At 39.7% G+C, this 17583-nt stretch overlaps 2 protein-coding genes across 10 annotated transcripts in view; one reads left to right on the top strand and one right to left on the bottom strand.

The window, feature by feature from the left end:
* Positions 1-12827, bottom strand: part of LOC148362882 (proton myo-inositol cotransporter-like) — a 28950-nt gene extending 16123 nt beyond the window's left edge. For 5 of the 9 annotated variants that reach the window (XR_015850913.1, XR_015850914.1, XM_088340460.1 and 2 more), the window contains exons 1-5: positions 6502-7294; positions 4751-4910; positions 2271-2479; positions 497-605; positions 274-437 (exon numbers count right to left, since the gene is read on the bottom strand). Coding sequence is in view for 6 of the 9 variants with exons in the window: in XM_088340460.1 (XP_088196586.1) it covers positions 274-437; positions 497-605; positions 2271-2479; positions 4751-4910; positions 6502-6952 (1093 nt within the window). In the remaining 3 variants the exon portion in view is untranslated. Of the gene's footprint in view, positions 1-273; positions 438-496; positions 606-2270; positions 2480-4750; positions 4911-6501; positions 7295-12184; positions 12633-12726 lie in introns of those variants that run through there. The other 4 variants (XR_015850912.1, XM_088340463.1, XM_088340461.1 and 1 more) reach the window with 3 other exon arrangements.
* lrrk2 (leucine-rich repeat kinase 2) overlaps positions 12130-17583 on the top strand; it is an 83709-nt gene continuing 78255 nt past the window's right edge. Inside the window, exons 1-2 of the mRNA XM_088340458.1 lie at positions 12130-12651; positions 16259-16344. Coding sequence (XP_088196584.1) covers positions 12516-12651; positions 16259-16344 — 222 coding nt within the window. The 5' untranslated portion in view covers positions 12130-12515. The remainder of the gene's footprint in view (positions 12652-16258; positions 16345-17583) is intronic.

Genomic DNA, 17583 nt, shown 5'->3' with positions numbered 1-17583 from the left:
GCTCAAGCACCCCCGCGACCCTACTGAGGATAAGCAGTGCAGATGACGGATGGATGGATGAAATCAAAAGAAGGAATCTACAAAAATCTGCTTCACTTTACACATGGTGGGAAGAGTAGTGTGCGTTAAAACTGATTTAATATTAGTTATTGTTGTCAAACCTTTTAGCTCAGGACAATTTTGGAATCAACCTTATTTTTAAGTACATTCTTGTCAGGTTTATTTCTTTGTTTGAAATATTATAAAATCATGAGCTTAAAATTTTTGGCTCACCTGCTAGGCTGGCCAGCGTCAGCTTTCTGCGTCCAAATCGGTCCACAAGCCAGATGCTGAGAGATGTGCACACGAAGTTTGTCCCAGAAGTGACAGCCGAGAGCCAGATGGCCCGCCTCTCATCACGTACGCCTGACATTTGCAGGATGGTGGCGCTATAGTACCTAAAAGGAGGATAGAGCTCACATGGGGAGTTGGAAATTGAGATGAGGTCAGGACTTACATGACGGTGTTGATGCCAGTTAACTGCTGGAACATCTGGAGGCCGCAGCCCACAATCAGAGCTCTACGGGTTGGCCCATGTCTGAGGATGCGCAGAAAAATTAGCCCGCCTGGAGAAGAAACAAACATTGTCATTTTACATATCACCCACGAATTATGTGAAATAAAAAGACATTCAAAATGTACTTGTTGAGCTTAATTTCAGCCAATTCAAAATCTAGGAACTTTTTCATGGCCAAATCAAGCACTTTTTAAGTACTTTCAAAGCCAATTTTCCAATTTACCCACCACCACTAAAAAGTCTGGTATGAATAGTCTAGTTCGCAGAGCCACAAATCGAGTTTTACATATGTAGTGTTAATTCTTGTCCGTACATTTATAAAGAATTGTGATTTTGGGATTTTGAAGAAATCAAATATTTTTGTGGATCTGTTTAATACAAGTGTAAATATTTTTGAGACAGATTGCTCGCCACATACAGTGGGTGTTCGGTAAAATGTAGCTTGTTTTTTAGTTGCAGGAAGTTTTTCCCACTACAATCTACCACTTCACTTTAATTTTTTTCCGTAGCCTATAATAAATGTCCATAATTGATACGTAATTCTTGCACTAAAACAAATTTCATAGTGTTTAAGACCCGCACGCACTTGTCGTCTTGATCGCAACCCGTAGGGGGATGACGCTTCATGTCAATGCCATACAATCTAATGCTAGGTGCTGTAAATCATGAGGGGAAGATATGCAATGGCAAAGGGAAGCCACCAGAGAGCAGTGTTAGTGTCATTTTAAATGGACTTGTTGAGAAACATAGCAACAGTTTCGAGCATTTACAAAGACTTCACTCAAAATGTACACACTTTTCAAGGATTTCAAGCACCTAAACCCTAAAATATAAAACAAATCTATATTTTTGGACCATGAAACAACAAACTGTGATATCTATCAGAGGAGAAATTGTGATATATTAACCATAATTTAAAATCAATAAAACAAACAATGCTGCCAAGTGTTTGCCATAACATTTTGTGAGACCTTGGTGGATGGACAGTCTAGGAGCATGCTCCCCCAGAAGCAAATATTGTACATTTTAAATTCAAACGTATAAGTCTGGTGCCTTTTTAGAGAAAAATCAAGAAAGTAGATCTATGATGATTGTGTACACTTGTAAACTATTAAATCATAAATAAAATTGTTTTAATAAGGGCAATGACACAGCAAACCATCCATCCATCCATTATCTGCGGCGCTTTTCCTCAATCGGGTCGTGGGGTTGCTGGAGCCCAACCCAGCTATCTTCGGGCAGTGGGTAGGGGACACCCTGAACTGGTTGCCAGCCAGTCGCAGGGCACACACAGACAGACAACTCACTCACTCATTCACACCTAGGGACATTTTGGACTGGCCAATTGACCTGACTTGCACGTTTTTGGAATGTGGGAGGAAACCAGAGTGCCTGGAGGAAACCCACGCAAGTACAGGGAGAACATGCAAACTCCACACAGGAAGGTTTGATCCCATGACCTCAGAACTGTGCCACACACACGCTTACCACTGCGCTGCCGTGCTGCCCCACAGCAAACCAGTCACAACCAAAAAATATTTTTAACAAAGTTCAAGTTATTTCGATAAACTTCGCATTTTTATATTTATTATAAAATGTTATACTTTTCAACAAAACAAGTTTATGAGACTCTGGTGGGATTAATTAAACCCTGGCAGCTTGCCAGAATCCCCCTATGTATTGGAAACACTGCTGTCATTTTCTGACCCCTTACCTCCCCGCAGATCCTTCTCCTCCTCCTCAATGCTGGTCTTGATATAGTTGAACTCCTCGTCCACGTCCTGGCAGCCTCTGATGCGAATCAGGACCTCTCGGGCCTCTTCTTGGTGGCCCTTCTGCAGGAGCCAGCGGGGGCTCTCGGGAAGGAAGAGAAAACCCCCGAATTGCAAGATGGAGGGAAGCACCGACAGACCTAACATGTACCTTGAACAATAAACGATGCAGCAATTATACATGAGATTCATAGTTCTCTATCAATATGGCATGATGATTCACAAAAATGTGTTTAGGTTGAGGCCTGGCAAAATGGCCAACAAATTGAATCTCGATTTTATCAGTCAGTCTGTGCGAATACAAATTCAAATAATAAACCATACCGCTATGTATTTATTCATATATAACTGATAATTCTAGCTTCTTTTCCACATTAAAGCAACATTTTAAATTAAATACAATTTAATGAATTAATCTCATCAATTCCTATTGATTGTCCTAAATATATAAAATAGCAATAAAAATATTTGTGACTGTCATAAATATTGCAGTAAATGAACCATTGGGTAGTACAAAATACATAATTATTGATTTAACTTTATTAATAAGTTTAATTATAATTTTTCCAATGTATAGAAATGTATTTGTTCAAGACAATTCACAGCCTGTGAAAATTCCTTACAGGGAAAAAATCCTTTTGAAAAATTAAAGAGAAAGGATTAAAAGAATATTATTTATGTTTCATAAATTACCGCTAAGCAATTTATTTTCATCAATTCAGTCGATTTTTTTTTTGTTTGCATACTACTTGCTTAGTAAATTTTCTTCAAGTATTTTATAGTATATGGTGGTTAAGACCAAGTCCACCAATTATATGTGATAACACAAACAAAATAATTGAAAACAATGAAATATAGTGCAAAACATATATTTGCCAATGTGGGGATATTTTGGGGGGTGCAAATAGTAAATTAATCAAACAATTGTAACAAAGAAAAAATGAAAAATGTAATTAATTAAAAAAAAAAACGAAAACTATACATATTAAAGGAAATAATGGACCATCCCTGGAGAAGACTTTTGGAAATAAAGTTCATTTGTAGGTACCGTATTTTCTGCACTATAATGTGCACCGGATTATGACGCGCACCCCCAAAATACAGTCCTTTGTCTTATATTTTCCATGAATAAGGCGCACCGGACAATAAGGGGCTATAGTAGGAACGTCAACAAAAGTGTCAAACTTTATTAACCTCTTAATGTTGAGAGGCAAATACATGTATCAGACAACTACATACATGGTGTCTGTACGATGTCACCAGTCACTGAAATATGTTATGCCACATATTAGTGGAAAGCTTAAACTCTTGGGATTCAGTAGACACTGACCATTTTAAGATATAAACACGACGATCAGTCAGAAACAAGATATCCGAAAAATATAAAGCCAGGTTTGCTCACCAAAAATGTAATCTTGCAGCCAACACATTCCATATTAATACGCAACAAAGGTCCCCCCCTTACATCTGTGAGTGTAGTGAATCCAACTATATAAAATATTTACGAATTCAAAACGCGCGATACTGCAGACAAATTAAAAAAAAAAGTCCGCCCAAAAGCATCTCTGCATCGATGGATTGCTTGTTGCTAGCTGTCTGTTTAGCCCCATAATTCCCAGTTACAAATAAACAGACTAGAAAAATTATTTTCTCTAGTCCATAGACCTACCTTACTTGTGATTCACATATTTTTCGGCCAATTGCTGGCTTTTTTTTTTTTACTCTGCTCTAGCCTGTACGAGCCTGTGAATGTTAAAAAGGACCCGCTCCCTTTACCACCGAATAACTTTAGCCAGTAGTGACTGATTCAAACAATGATTGACATATTGGTAAGGAAATGAAATGCCGGTATGTATATATCCCAGCATACACTGCGCACTACTTTTACGGGGGTGACAATCGAGTCGGCGGCTGCTTACAGTAATTGCGAGACCTGTTGCAACTCAATACTGATCCATATAGAAGGCGCATCGTACTATAAGGCGCATGGTCAGATTTTTTTCAGGCGCGCCTTATAGTGCGGGAAAATACAGTCATTAAACCACAATAGGGCTTCAGCAGCCTGCATTTGACAAATACTAGCAACATCCGCTGATCTTTACTTCCCGAGCAACTCTTTGAGTTTGTTGAATCTGTCGTGTTTATCTTGCATTCAAAAACAATCAAGTATGACGGGTATAATTACCACCACGCTACATTTATAATGATGGTGCTATGAAACCAACTGCCTGCGGCACATTGCACTGAGTCAAGTGTCATGTGATGTTTTCTTTGACATTTTGATTGAAACTTTCCTTGGGGCAGACACTCAAATGTGCATATTCAACTCACACTGACCTGACGCTTGCTCCTTTTTTAATGTTGCTGGAGCAGTTTCTCCCAGCACTTAAATTATGAATGTACATATCTGAACGTATCTCACCTCCAGCCATCGTGCTTCATGTAGCTGAAGGCGCCGTCCACCACGCTGGCGATGAACTGTCCGGCGGTGATGAGGACAGTGATGACGGTGACTAGCTGTCCTCGCATGTGCGGTGGCGACACCTCCGCAATGTACACGGGGAGCGTCATCGAAGCCACACCTTTTGGGGGATATTATTGGTTAGTTTTTTCCATGTTTGGCCCAAGCCTCAGCCCATTTCTTCCTTAATGCTCGCTATACCAACAATAAGTACTGGGAGACTATATTCTAATTTAACTATTCACTGGATAGCAGAAAGATTTTAAACAGCAGAGATGCCTTTTTCAGAATAGTGGGGAAGAAATCCCTGTTATGTAAAACAATTTCCAGTCTTATATTGTCTCCGCCACACCATTATGCCAATGTGACCCAGTAGTCTTAACAGTTTTAAACTGAATTATGTGTTCAAGAGTGCCTTTACCCAAGCAAGGAGTCCCAGCAACCTAGAGAGTCAGCTCAAGTCTTCTAATATCTGAAAGGCCTAGTCTAACATCCAACAACTGAAATGTGGAAGACATTGTATTTTGGGACAAATTTGACAGTAAATTTCATTACGCAGAAGATAATTAGCTTTAAGCAATTGTGTCTCAAACTATATTTACAAGTCAAAAGAAAAAAAAAACATGAACAGGATTCAAATCACATACAAGTCAACATGTGAAATTGTAAACTTTTAATGGGATTTATAGGTATCAACTACAGTGAAGTGTAATTAAGTACAAAGACAATATGTTTGATTGTATATATTCGGTCCAATGGGTGTCCTTAGTTTTTAAATTTAAGTTGTTCTAAATAATTGTTTTTGTGATTTAGTTTTGTGTAGCTTAGGCATCAATAATTTACAATTAGATCAATTTACAAGATTTGGAAAGTAGTCAGATTCTGTGACCCACCCAAAAAATACCCACTGCCTGCATATTTTCATTACTCAAATAGACATCTCTGAGTTCCACTTTAGACATTCAATGAAATACCATTTGATTCAGGTCTCTCTGTAAATTAAACAAAATACAGTGTTTGTTTCCTCCATGTTTAAAAAGTGAGCTCCGTTCTGTGTGTTTACAATATGTAATGTGCCTAGCAAAAAGAATAGACTTGCACTATATATATCCATCCATCCATTATCTGCACTGCTTATCCTCAGTAGGGTCGCGGGGGTGCTGGAGCCCATCCCAGCTATCTTCGGGCAGTGGGCAGGGGACACCCTGAACTGGTTGCCAGCCAGTCGCAGGGCACACAGAGACAGACAGCTCACCCACTCATTCACACCTAGGGACATTTTGGACTGGCCAATTGGCCTGACTTGCATGTTTTTAGAATGTGGGAGGAAACCGGAGTGCCCGGGGGAAATCCACGCAAGCACGGGGAGAACATGCAAACTCCACACCCCTGCACTATATATGGATGGATAAAACTGCTACATATACAATATATAGATGTGGATACACCTGTGTCATTTGTTCACGGAGAACAGAAAATAAAATGGAAATGTCCTTACTTGGATTATCGTAGTTAAACACTATCTGAATACTGGCAATAATCAATTTCCAATCGAATTATTGACTGTATGTAAACCTACCCAGAGGACGTTAACACTTTTCCCCCCAGATGGAAATGTAATTTTTTGCATATGTAGTGGGTTGCTGAAAACACATTTTAGCCAGTCATTGTTTTAGGTTCCTTGGGATATATGTTTCTCATCATCAACTCACCAATCCCCAGGCCTATGATGATCCTTCCCACCAGGAGCACCTCTTTATTGGGTGCAAACGTCAAGATCAACCCTCCAAAGGTGAAGATGAAACTAGCCAGCAGTGTGCACTTCCTTCTCCCCAGCAAACCGTTGAGGTAGCCTCCACTTAAACTGGAGATAGCTGCCGCCCCCACCGTACTGGAAACCACAAGCTCCTGCCACATGGTGTTGAGGTTCATCTCCCGTTTGAGGAGCAGCATAGCGCCCGAGACCACGCCCGTGTCATAGCCGAAGAGGAAGCCACCCAAGGCCGAGAAGAAGGCCAGCACATAGACGAATGGCGACGTAGGGGGATTCCGTGAAAGGTTGTCAGACGACGGCGTGTTGATGAGACGACGCTCGCCATCGTCTTCATTCTTCATACCCATGTTGAAGCGCGTCAAAATGTATTCATCCTCCCTGTTGCACATGAGAAACGGAGAAGGAGGTGTCAAACTCCGGCTGAAAAAAACTTTTAGTCGATTCTCCCTCTGGAGTTTTTGTCAAGTCTACGTGGACGTAAAATAAAGCCCATCGATCTCTACTTGACACTCGTCGGCCGTTTTTGCCAAACTTGTAAAAGCCAACCCATTCGAATTTCGCTGATTTGGAGGACCTCGCGTGGTCACTCCTCATGTGTTCTCTGCAAGAAAACTCACTAGAACGTCGTGCAATATGTTTGGTGTGGAAAGAAGAAACTTCGGATGGTTAAATTATTCTTGTTGACACTCGAAAAAGTCCTTGCGTCACCATGTTGGCACTACATCACCATGTTGGCACTACGTCACCATACGACCCTCCACATGATGACGATATTTACATGCGTCGACAGTACTGACGTCATTCACATGCGTCTCTTGCTCCGGACATTTGACATTTTTCCTCTTCATCAAATGTAAATGTAAATGGTCTGCATTTTTATAGCCCTTTTCAAGTCACTGAAGACCTCCCAAAGCGTTTTACAATGTGCTTCACACTTACGCATTTACACACACTCACATACTGATAGCAGCGTCAACCATGCAAGGCAACTAACTGATTATCTGGGGCATTAGGAATTCAGTGTCTTGCCCAAGCACACTTCGACATATAACACGTAGGAGCCGGGAATCGATCCAACACAATATTCCGATAAATTCAAAATCAACAACTTTGATAAAAAATGTTGAAAACAGAAGGTAAAAAAGGTCCGACAGACCTTATCTTAGTCCGGTCCACATGATGATGAACCTCCTTACGATAACATGGTATTATATGTAAAACGAATCACATATTATTATCAATCAAATTTGAAAAAATGAATACTTAATATTAAGACGGATAATAAATGTAGGATTATACTTTCTTTTCCCACTATTTGATTCTACATGATCATACACAAAATTATATGTTATGTAATGCCCCCAATAAGCAGGTCGGCACCTTGCATGGCTGCATGGCCGCTATTGGTGTGTGAGTGTGTGTGTGAATGGGTAAGTGTTAAGCACATTGTAAAGCGCTTTGGGAGGTCTTCATTGACTTGAAAAGCGCTATATAAATGCAGACCATTTACCTTAGATGAAAACAATTACGATAAATGGATATATGTATGTTTGTGTTTCTAAATTTGAGTCGATTCTACATTAAAAAGTTACTTTTTTGGCGAAATTACAAACTGAAACTAACACAATATATTTTATTATTGTCATATCTAAATTTAATTTTATACTATGCATTTTGATGACTTGGGTTGAACAAAAAGTATGTATTTCATTGCTCTTTTTTGGGATGCACTACTACTCTATGCACTAGTTTTCAAATATTAAGTATTTATTGTAATACTGTTCTATTTTGTTCTATAGATCTTTAATTAGTAAATTCAAATCATGTTTTTTGTATAGCCCTTTATCACATGGAGTCTCAAAGGTCTGCACAGACCACAGATTATTGTAAACTATAGACTGCACCATCCCCTGATCTAAAACCTACATGAGGGCAAGGGAAAACTCAAAACCTCAACATGAAGTAAATGATGAAACCTTGGGAAGGGGCAGCACATGAGGTAATCCCCCTTCCAGGATGACCAGGATGCAACGGACGTTGCAATAACAAATAATACACAGATGTTGTCAACCTTAATATATAAGTCATTCATAAGCTATAAAATATAAGTGTGTTTTAAGGCTAGATTTATACAGTTCCATTGAGGTTGCGGATCAAATCTCAGGGGGCAGAGCATTCCACAACACCGGGGCCTGAATGAGAACGCTCTCGAACCTGCGGATCTCTTAACATGTTTATCTTTGAGTGACACATCTAATTACATTATAAACTATGTACAGTATTCTAATATTATACAATACGTTTTGAGGATTTGGCTTTGTTTTCAGAGCCATTAGCGTTAATTTTGAGCGATAAAAAAAACGTACATTTATGTATGCTGCTCTTTTAGTTTTAACCCGAGAACGGAACTCCGTAGATTGTTAACTTTTTAAGTATTCAAATTTGGACCGAGTTTATATATCTATATCACTTAATTTAGAAAAATTATTTACTTGTTTGAATATTTATGCATCACTCTCTGTTCACGGGGTGATATTTGGTGCATATTTATGCTGTGGCTCAATTAGGCTGTTTTACAGCATGTCATAAGTGTATTAATTTTGTTAGAACCCAAAACAAAACTTATAATAGCGCTGTTACTATTAATTTAATATGCTTCAAAAGACAGTACTATTGAACTAGATTTCCTACCCTGCTTATTATCCACCAGACAAAGGCATCCAATCTATGCAGGCAGGTTTGGTCACCTCACGCATATTAAAATGTTGGTTGGAATTTACAGGTCAAGTCATTCTTATTCGTATAGCCCTAAATCTTACACACTACAACATAATGTTTCCCGTTCGTGATGATCACTGTTTGCCAGTACATCGTTTTTAATTCTCAGAAATTTATTCCGAAAGTGAATACAAAATAAACTCGTCCAACTGGCTTGGCAACCAAACAGGATGACTGTTTGTCGTAATTCAATATTAATGTTTTTAATCAAAAGCTGTTTCAAACAGGTTTGATGACTTCTGGTGTGTTTTTCCATTTTGTGATATCCAAAAAAGTGTTTTTGCCTCATTATACAAAAATAATACTGATTTAATTACTGTATACGCAGTACAGTATGTGCAAATTGTATTGGAATTAGAAGAGTCTGTCAGGACCAGAATGGAGACAGGACCCACTTGTATGCGATTCTCTTATTAGGAAGAAAGGAAAGGATAGTAATCACGATCCGGAAATCGCTTGTTGTGGGGAGCAGGTTGCACAAAGGCGGAAAGTGGTATTTCCGTGGCAAGCGATGGCGGTGTCGAGAGCGGAAAAAAACAGATCAGTAGCCGGGCGGGGGAGCAAAGTCGTAGTCGAGATCAGAAAAGGGGTCGCAGCCGGGAAACAGACGGGAATCAGAACAAGAGAGAGTCAGCGTCGAAAAGTTTGCCTAGCGTAAGCTGAGGTTCGCAGATGGACTGACAACCAGTGACAGGAAGACAGAGGTATAAAAAGTGACAGGTAGCCAATCAGCGTCCGAGGCAGTTGGCGCCAAAGGAGCAGGCTCAGGTGCATCGCATCACTAATCATGACAAAGTCTTTATTTTTTATTGATAACAACATAGTGAGCATTGCCTAAAATGAGATTAGACATGGCACTCCAGAATAAAATGTAACTAAAAAAATAAATAAAATGACATCAAAAGAATGATAGAATAGTTTAAGATTAGATTAATTTTCAAAGTTACACACTTATTTGATCCGGTAATTATTATAATTAGATTAAATACATTCATACCTGTCAATATGTGCGATTTCCTTGTATTGTATATGTTTTTGATCATTTCAAATTGTGTACGCGCTTTCACGATTTTGTACGGGATTTTTTTTTAATATACTCATATGTATAATAAGAATCCATCCATCCATTATCTGCACCGCTTATCCTCAGTAGGGTCGCGGGGGTGCTGGAGCCCATCCCAGCTATCTTCGGGCAGTGGGCAGGAGACACCCTGAACTGGTTGCCAGCCAGTCGCAGGGCACACAGGGACGAACAATTCGCCTGCTCAGTCACACCTAGGGACAATTTGGACAGGCCAATTAACCTGAAATGTATGTTTTTGGAATGTGGGAGGAAACCGGAGTGCCCGGAGGAAACCCACGCAAGCACGGGGAGAACCAGCAAACTCCACACAGGAGGTTCGATCTCACGACCTCAGAACTGCGCCGCCGTGCTGTATAATAACCAGTGTTAGTAATTTATGTTCCATTACAGTATGTTACAGTCCGTTATAATCCGTTACGATCAGATACCGTCCATTCCGTTATGGTCCGTTCCATTACGGCCCATGACGTCACAGCATTATTTTTTCAGTAACGGGGTCATCTCGCTCATTCATTTTTCTGCTGTTACAACGCCATTATCATTACTGACAATTAAAAGAAGTGTGCCGCTCCTTGACGTTGTTTTCAGTGGCGTGGTTTTCCGCTCTTCCCCGAATTGTTTACGTCACACATAGCGAGTCCCATGGAGTTAGATAGCAATTACGAATGTAGTATTTACTAAAGTGCCAAAAGAAAAGGTGAATGAGGGCTGCTGAGTCGTGAAACATGGTTAAGGGATCCAACTCACCAACCAACACACCAACCAACCAACCAACCAACCATATTTGACAGCACCAGTGCCTTGGCAACCAACCTGTGTCATTCGCGTACGAAACATCCTTATGAGTCAGCTCTTGGAAGTAAATAAAGGGAGCTGACTCCCCACCAATCATCGGCCGGTTCCCTCCAAGCAGCTTTTTTTTCTCTTATGAATGATCAATATGCATTTTTGGGGGGGATTATGTGTTGTTGACATTAAAACGTGCCCAACACTGACACTAAGCAACACTGAATACACTGCAAGTCGGGAAAGACCTAACAAAGACACCAAAGGAATTGTTTGTGTTGTTTGCTTGGTAAATGAAATAGGAGAGATAAAAAAAATCGACATAGTCTGTCTTGTCTTAATAAGGGGAATTGCAATCATTAATAAGGGTAAGGATTAGATTGAATTGAAAGTTAGACACATATTGTATTTAATGAAGTAAATATGTTTTGTTTCAAATTAAACATTAATCTATTAGTAGAAAAAGTGGGTCGACTGTCAAGGGGACTGGACCTAAATAAGCTTAACTTCCGCGTCAGATTTTTCCCACTCAATTTAAAAAAATATATATTTTATTATAAAGCTGTTGATTTTAAATTCAATGTAACCTTGTATTTGGATGAACAAAAGGAGAGAAATGAAAATGTTTGTAACAGCGAGGAAAAACAAACCCTGAAATCTATACATTTAGTTCATGTATTGAATTTTCAGACATGCCAAATTTAACAGGCAACAACATTTAAGCGACTCGTAACGTTATTTTAAAGCTTCTTGGACTTTAGTATTAGTGTCGTTGTAATAAACAAAGAATTGTGGATTTTCCCTATCCGATATTGCGCCATGGTCGAATCCGGTCTCCATATTATTGCGGCTGTCACCGGACACCGACGTAGAAGAAGAGGGGGGTAGGGAGGGGACAGTTGACACGACAAATTTAAAAAGACTAAATAGAAGGTATCAAACACAGAATTATTCGATTAAATTAGTTTCTCACCTTGTTTAAATCAAGACCGAGTGACAGGAGAGGAGAGCGATCCGCTTCTTCCAGTCTTGTAGCCAACGGGAAGTTTGTTTCCTGTTCCTGTGTGGAGTCATATGATGTGATCGTGGGAGACAGAAACACGCCCGTTTGTGGTTGTCTGTCAGCAAGAAAAGGGATCATCACAAAGAAGAAACAAAATGAGGAAGGCGACCGAAAGTTGATTTAGTTTCTCTGGGGAAGAGACATGTGCGCTGATGCGATTGAGTGTCAGCCTCCGGCGTGGACCCCCTTCCCCGGTCGCTCGGCCCATCGGAACTTCTTCTCGAGGTGATCTGACCACGAGATGGACGACAAAGAGGAGCTGGAGGAGAAGCTGAGGAAACTCTTGGTCAGGCTTAGGAACCCCCAGGAGGATAGGCAACTTTGCACCCTCATCCAGATCCTTCAAGATCTGCTTTTCCTGTCGCACAGCGGCCATGGTAGGGGTAAATTGCTGTTGCATGTTGGTCAAGTTAACCACGTAGAGCCAATGTCCAACTAGTGTCAGTTATTACCTCCTGAATATCCCATCGTTTCTTTTTAATAGTGGTCAACTGCTCATACTAGTCCATCCCTAGGACTATGGTCCAGTTCATCTGACAATTCCACTAGTCCTCAACACACAAAACAAACCAATCTTTCAATTAAGTCCTTTGTTAGCTCTAATGTCCCTAAACTATTCCAATTACCTTCAATCTCGGAACCAAAGCCGCACCCAATACATTTTGAAAGGAAAACACATTGTGTTTATATATAACCCACAATTGAATATAAGCCGCACGTGCCCTCGTTGAAACACAAAATATTTACAAAGGAGAACAATACACAGAAAGAGTTTTCAACGTTTTAATACCAAACACACTTGGGGAAAAGGCACAGAGACACAGCAACACAACCAACACAGCGTTAACAGGGTTAGTTAAAAGACACACACACACTCATTATTAGCTCAAACAATACTCGGTTAATTACTGAATCACATTCCTTATTAATGTCCAACTCAGTTATAAACACCTGAAAATTGTCCACCATTTTCTTTAAAGACAAGGAATTGTAATAATGCTCAAACCAATCCAGCCCTACGACCAAGGTCCTGCCCAACTGACTGTTCTACTAGTCCTCAACCCAAAGATCAAGAAAAAGCAAACCAGTCTTTCAATTAGTCCTTCTTTCCTAGCTCAAATGTCCCCATGCTCATTTAGTTTCTATATCCCTATTGATGGCCTACTAGTCTCAGTTATTAACTACAGATTTATAAATGTGCTCCAACTAGCCCATCCCTACAAGAAACCGCCGGGCCATTCGATTATTCCACTAGTCAACACAAAGATCAACAAAAAGAGAACTAATCTTTAAATTAGTCCTTCTTTATAAGATTAAATGACCCCATTTTATTTTATTTACTCTTGTCCACAAAGAGCTCAATAGGTCTCATCTCATCTCATTAGCCGTACCGCTTATCCTCAGTAGGGTCGCGGGGGGGCTGGAGCCCATCCCAGCCATCTTCGGGCAGTGGGCAGGGGACACTCTGAACTGGTTGCCAGCCAATCGCAGGGCACACGGGGACAGACAACTCATTCGCTCATTCACACCTAGGGACAATTTGGACCGGCCAATTCACCTGAAATGCATGTTTTTGGAATGTGGGAGGAAACCGGAGTGCCCGGAGGAAACCCACGCAAGCACGGGGAGAACATACAAACTCCGCACAGAAAGTCTGGAGCTGGATTTGAACCCACGACAGGTTCCCATGACATGAACTGTGCCGCACAAGCGCTAACCACTGCGCCGCCGTGCTGCCCCTCAATAGGTCTGGTCTGCTTTATTCAAAGTCCTACTACAGCGGGGATGTCAAACATACAGCCCGCGGGCTGGATCAGCCCCCCGTCCCACAGATATAATCATATCTGTGGGACAATGCTGAGAGCAGCACAAGAAAAAATTTGCCTTGACATTCCAATTTACAAATGTACATTTAAAAAACGTAACAAATGATTGAGTGAAAGAACATATTGAAAATAAAGGAACAATGAGCATTGTCACGATTGCCCATTGCCCTCACCTGTGCCCGCTCGTTTGGTGCCAGCTGCTGCCTGATGCCTGATTGGCTCCTCTCCTATTTAAACTCAGTGCTCTCTTTCACTCCTTGTCAGTCTGTCAACTAACCTCTGCACTTGCAAGGCAAGCATTTTGACTCTGTCCTGTCCTGTCCGGTATCTTGCTCGTGAATCCTCTATCCGGTATCGATCCCGTCGGTCTCGTCCTTTCCGGTATCCTGCTCGTATATCCTGCATTCCGTATCGATCCCGTCTGTCCAGGAGAGTCCGGTATCCTGCATCCGGTATCGATCCCATCTGTCCAGTCCTGTCCGGTATCCTGCCCGTGAAACCAGTATCCGGCATCAATCCCGTTCGTCCCGTCCTGTCCGGCATCTTGCTCGTGCATCCTGTATCCGGTATCGACCCCATCTGTACGTCCTGTCCGGTGTCCTGCTCATGCATCCTGCATCCCGTATCGATCTTGTCTGCCCCTGGCTTCCTGTTTTCCCGCGTCTGAATCTTCTGTCCTACTTCTTCTGTCCAGCGATCGCCGAATCGCTGGCGGTTGTGTTCCCGCGCATGACTGCCCTGTTTCCGTAAAATAAAGCTTGGTGTGTAAACGTTACACGTTTGGGTCCACCCACTGTTCAGGTTCTGACAAGCATATTATAATCAAATCTTACATTTCTAAATCAAAATGAAATTGATAGCTTCTGAAAGATCCCCAGCCCTACAGCTGAGGTTTACCTTTTATTCAATTAATTAATTTAATAATAATAATAATAATAATTTCCTTGTATTGTCATTCTGTGTAACAATGTACACAGAACGAAATGTCGATTGCACCTGACCCGTTACTAGCTGGCCCCGTGAGAATGTTCTTTCTACCTTGTAGCCCCTGAGCTAAAAGGAGTTAGATATCCTCTGGATTACAATCTTATATACAGGACTGTCTCAGAATATTAGAATATTGTGATGAATTATTTATTCTCTGCAATACAATTAAACAATTTAAAAAAATGTCATACATTCTGAAATCATTCAAATCAATGAAATGATTTAAGTCTTTTCGGGCGGCAACAACTAATCGATTATTATTATTAAAAGCGTTGGAAACTTATTAGATCATCGATTCGTTGTATCATGTGATTTATGCGCCACTAGGTTTGTTAAACAAATGTGAAAGAGTGCACACAATCTTGTTGTGATGCTGAGAGTTGTAGTACCACTATAGTTTGGCAAAGCGTTTTTATGAAGGACGTATCTTACATCATTACAAACAAAATTGGCATGAAAATGTAAACTTTGCAGTGTTTGAGGAAACGAGTATCTTACGTGATTACAGGTGTATAGCATATATTTGTATGTATTTTTGTTTATTGTCAAGATAATTGACAAACACTTGTATTTTTTTTAATTACACAATATTCTGTTGTTTTGTGCACTGTATTTCTATCCGTCCCAAAACATATTTCAATAAAGAGGAGAAAGTTAAAATTGAAAAGAAATTAGATTCATCGGTTTATCGAAAATAAATTGACCCATACATCGATTATGAAAATAATTGTTAGTTGCCGCCATAAAATCTCTATTTTTTTAATATTTCTGTTGGTGAAATCTCAAATGTCCCATATTAAAAAAAATAGAATATAATTAAAAAGTATGGTAGTAGGTTTTAAAGTAATCTATTCTCTTCAATTCAATTCTATTTAATTCTATTCAATTCTATTCTATTCTCATCTCATCTCATCAGCTGCACCGCTTAGCCTCAGTAGGGTCGCGGGGATGCTGGAGCCCATCCCAGCAATCATCGGGCAGTGGGCAGGGGACACCCTGGACTGGTTGCCAGCCAATCGCAGGGCACACGGGGACAGACAATTCTATTCTATTCTATTCTATTCTATTCTATTCTATCCGAGCAGTAATTGACAGTTCAGAAAAGACAAAACAAAATTGAAATCAACAAGTGATGGTGACTGTGCTTTCTTGTGGTTTTGTCTTTTGTTAGCGTTCCAGCTGTTTGCAGAAAAAGACATCCATGAGCCTCTCTTGGCCGCTCTGTCTTCACACATGGACAGCAGGGCAGTCCAACAGGTACTTGAACGCATCGCCACAGTTTTGGGTTTCGTCCCAACAGGGAAAAAAAAAAGTGAAAACATATCTTGCGACAATTATTCTTATTTCCATTCTTGTTCTTGCTTTTGATCTTGATCTTATTTAAATTTTAAATTTTAATTTTAATTTTAATTTAAATTTAAATTTAAATTTAAATTTAAATTTAAATTTAAATTTTAATTTTAATTTTAATTTTAATTTCAATTTCAATTTCAATTTTAATTTTAATTTTAATTTTAATTTTAATTTCAATTTTAATTTTAATTTTAATTTAATTTTTATACTTATTCTTGTTCTCTTCTCTTGTTTTTGTTCTTGTTCGTGATCTTGTTTTTATTTTTGTTCTTATTTTTATTCTTATTCTTATTATTTGTACTATTATTTTTATCCTCATCCTCATTGTTATTCTTATTCATGTTCTTGTTTTTGTTCTTATGTTTATTCTCGTTCTTGTTCTTTTTGTTCTTCTTGTTCTTGTTCTTATTTTTATTCTTATTCTTATTTTATTTTTTCATTCAATTGGCAGTAGCTCAGAAGGTAAAGCACTCGTCTTGGGATCAAGAGGTCCCAGGTTCGATTCCTGGCTCTATGAGTTATATGTCGAAGTGTCCTTGGGCAAGACACTGAATCCCTAATTCCCCCAATAGCAGGTAGTTGCCTTGCATGGCTGACTTTGCTATCGGTTAGTTAGTGTGTAAAAGGGAAAGTGTGAAGCACATTGTAAAGCACTTTGGGAGTTCTTCATTGACTTGAAAAGCGCTATATAAATGCAGAACATTAACATTAACATTCAAAAAACATGCATGTCAGGTTAATTGACAGGTCCAAACTGTCCCTAGGTATGAGTGTGGGGAAGAATGGTTGTCTGTCTCTGTGTGCCCTGCGATTGGCTGGCAACCAGTTCAGGGTGTCCCCTGCTCACTGCCCGAAGATAGCTGGGATAGGCTCCAGCACCACCGCGACCGTAATGAGGATAAGCGGTTCACATAATGAATGGATATATCAATAAGAAATATAATGTTGTAATCATCACATATATTTTAAAAAACAATCCAAATATTGAAGATGGAAATACTGCATTTCAAATTTACATGATATTTTCTGTTATATATTGCTAGAGATTCTAGAGGTTCTCTTCTGAATAAGATTCATGACTCATGTATAGTAGTGTGTAGTATATAATTTATTACTATTCCTATATGATTTGAAATAATTATA

Source organism: Urocampus carinirostris, chromosome 7 (genome assembly GCF_059441175.1).
Source record: "Urocampus carinirostris isolate Australia breed hairy pipefish chromosome 7, RoL_Ucar_1.0, whole genome shotgun sequence".
Taxonomy (NCBI): Eukaryota; Metazoa; Chordata; class Actinopteri; order Syngnathiformes; family Syngnathidae; genus Urocampus; species Urocampus carinirostris.
This window is presented reverse-complemented; position numbering and strand designations above follow the sequence as displayed.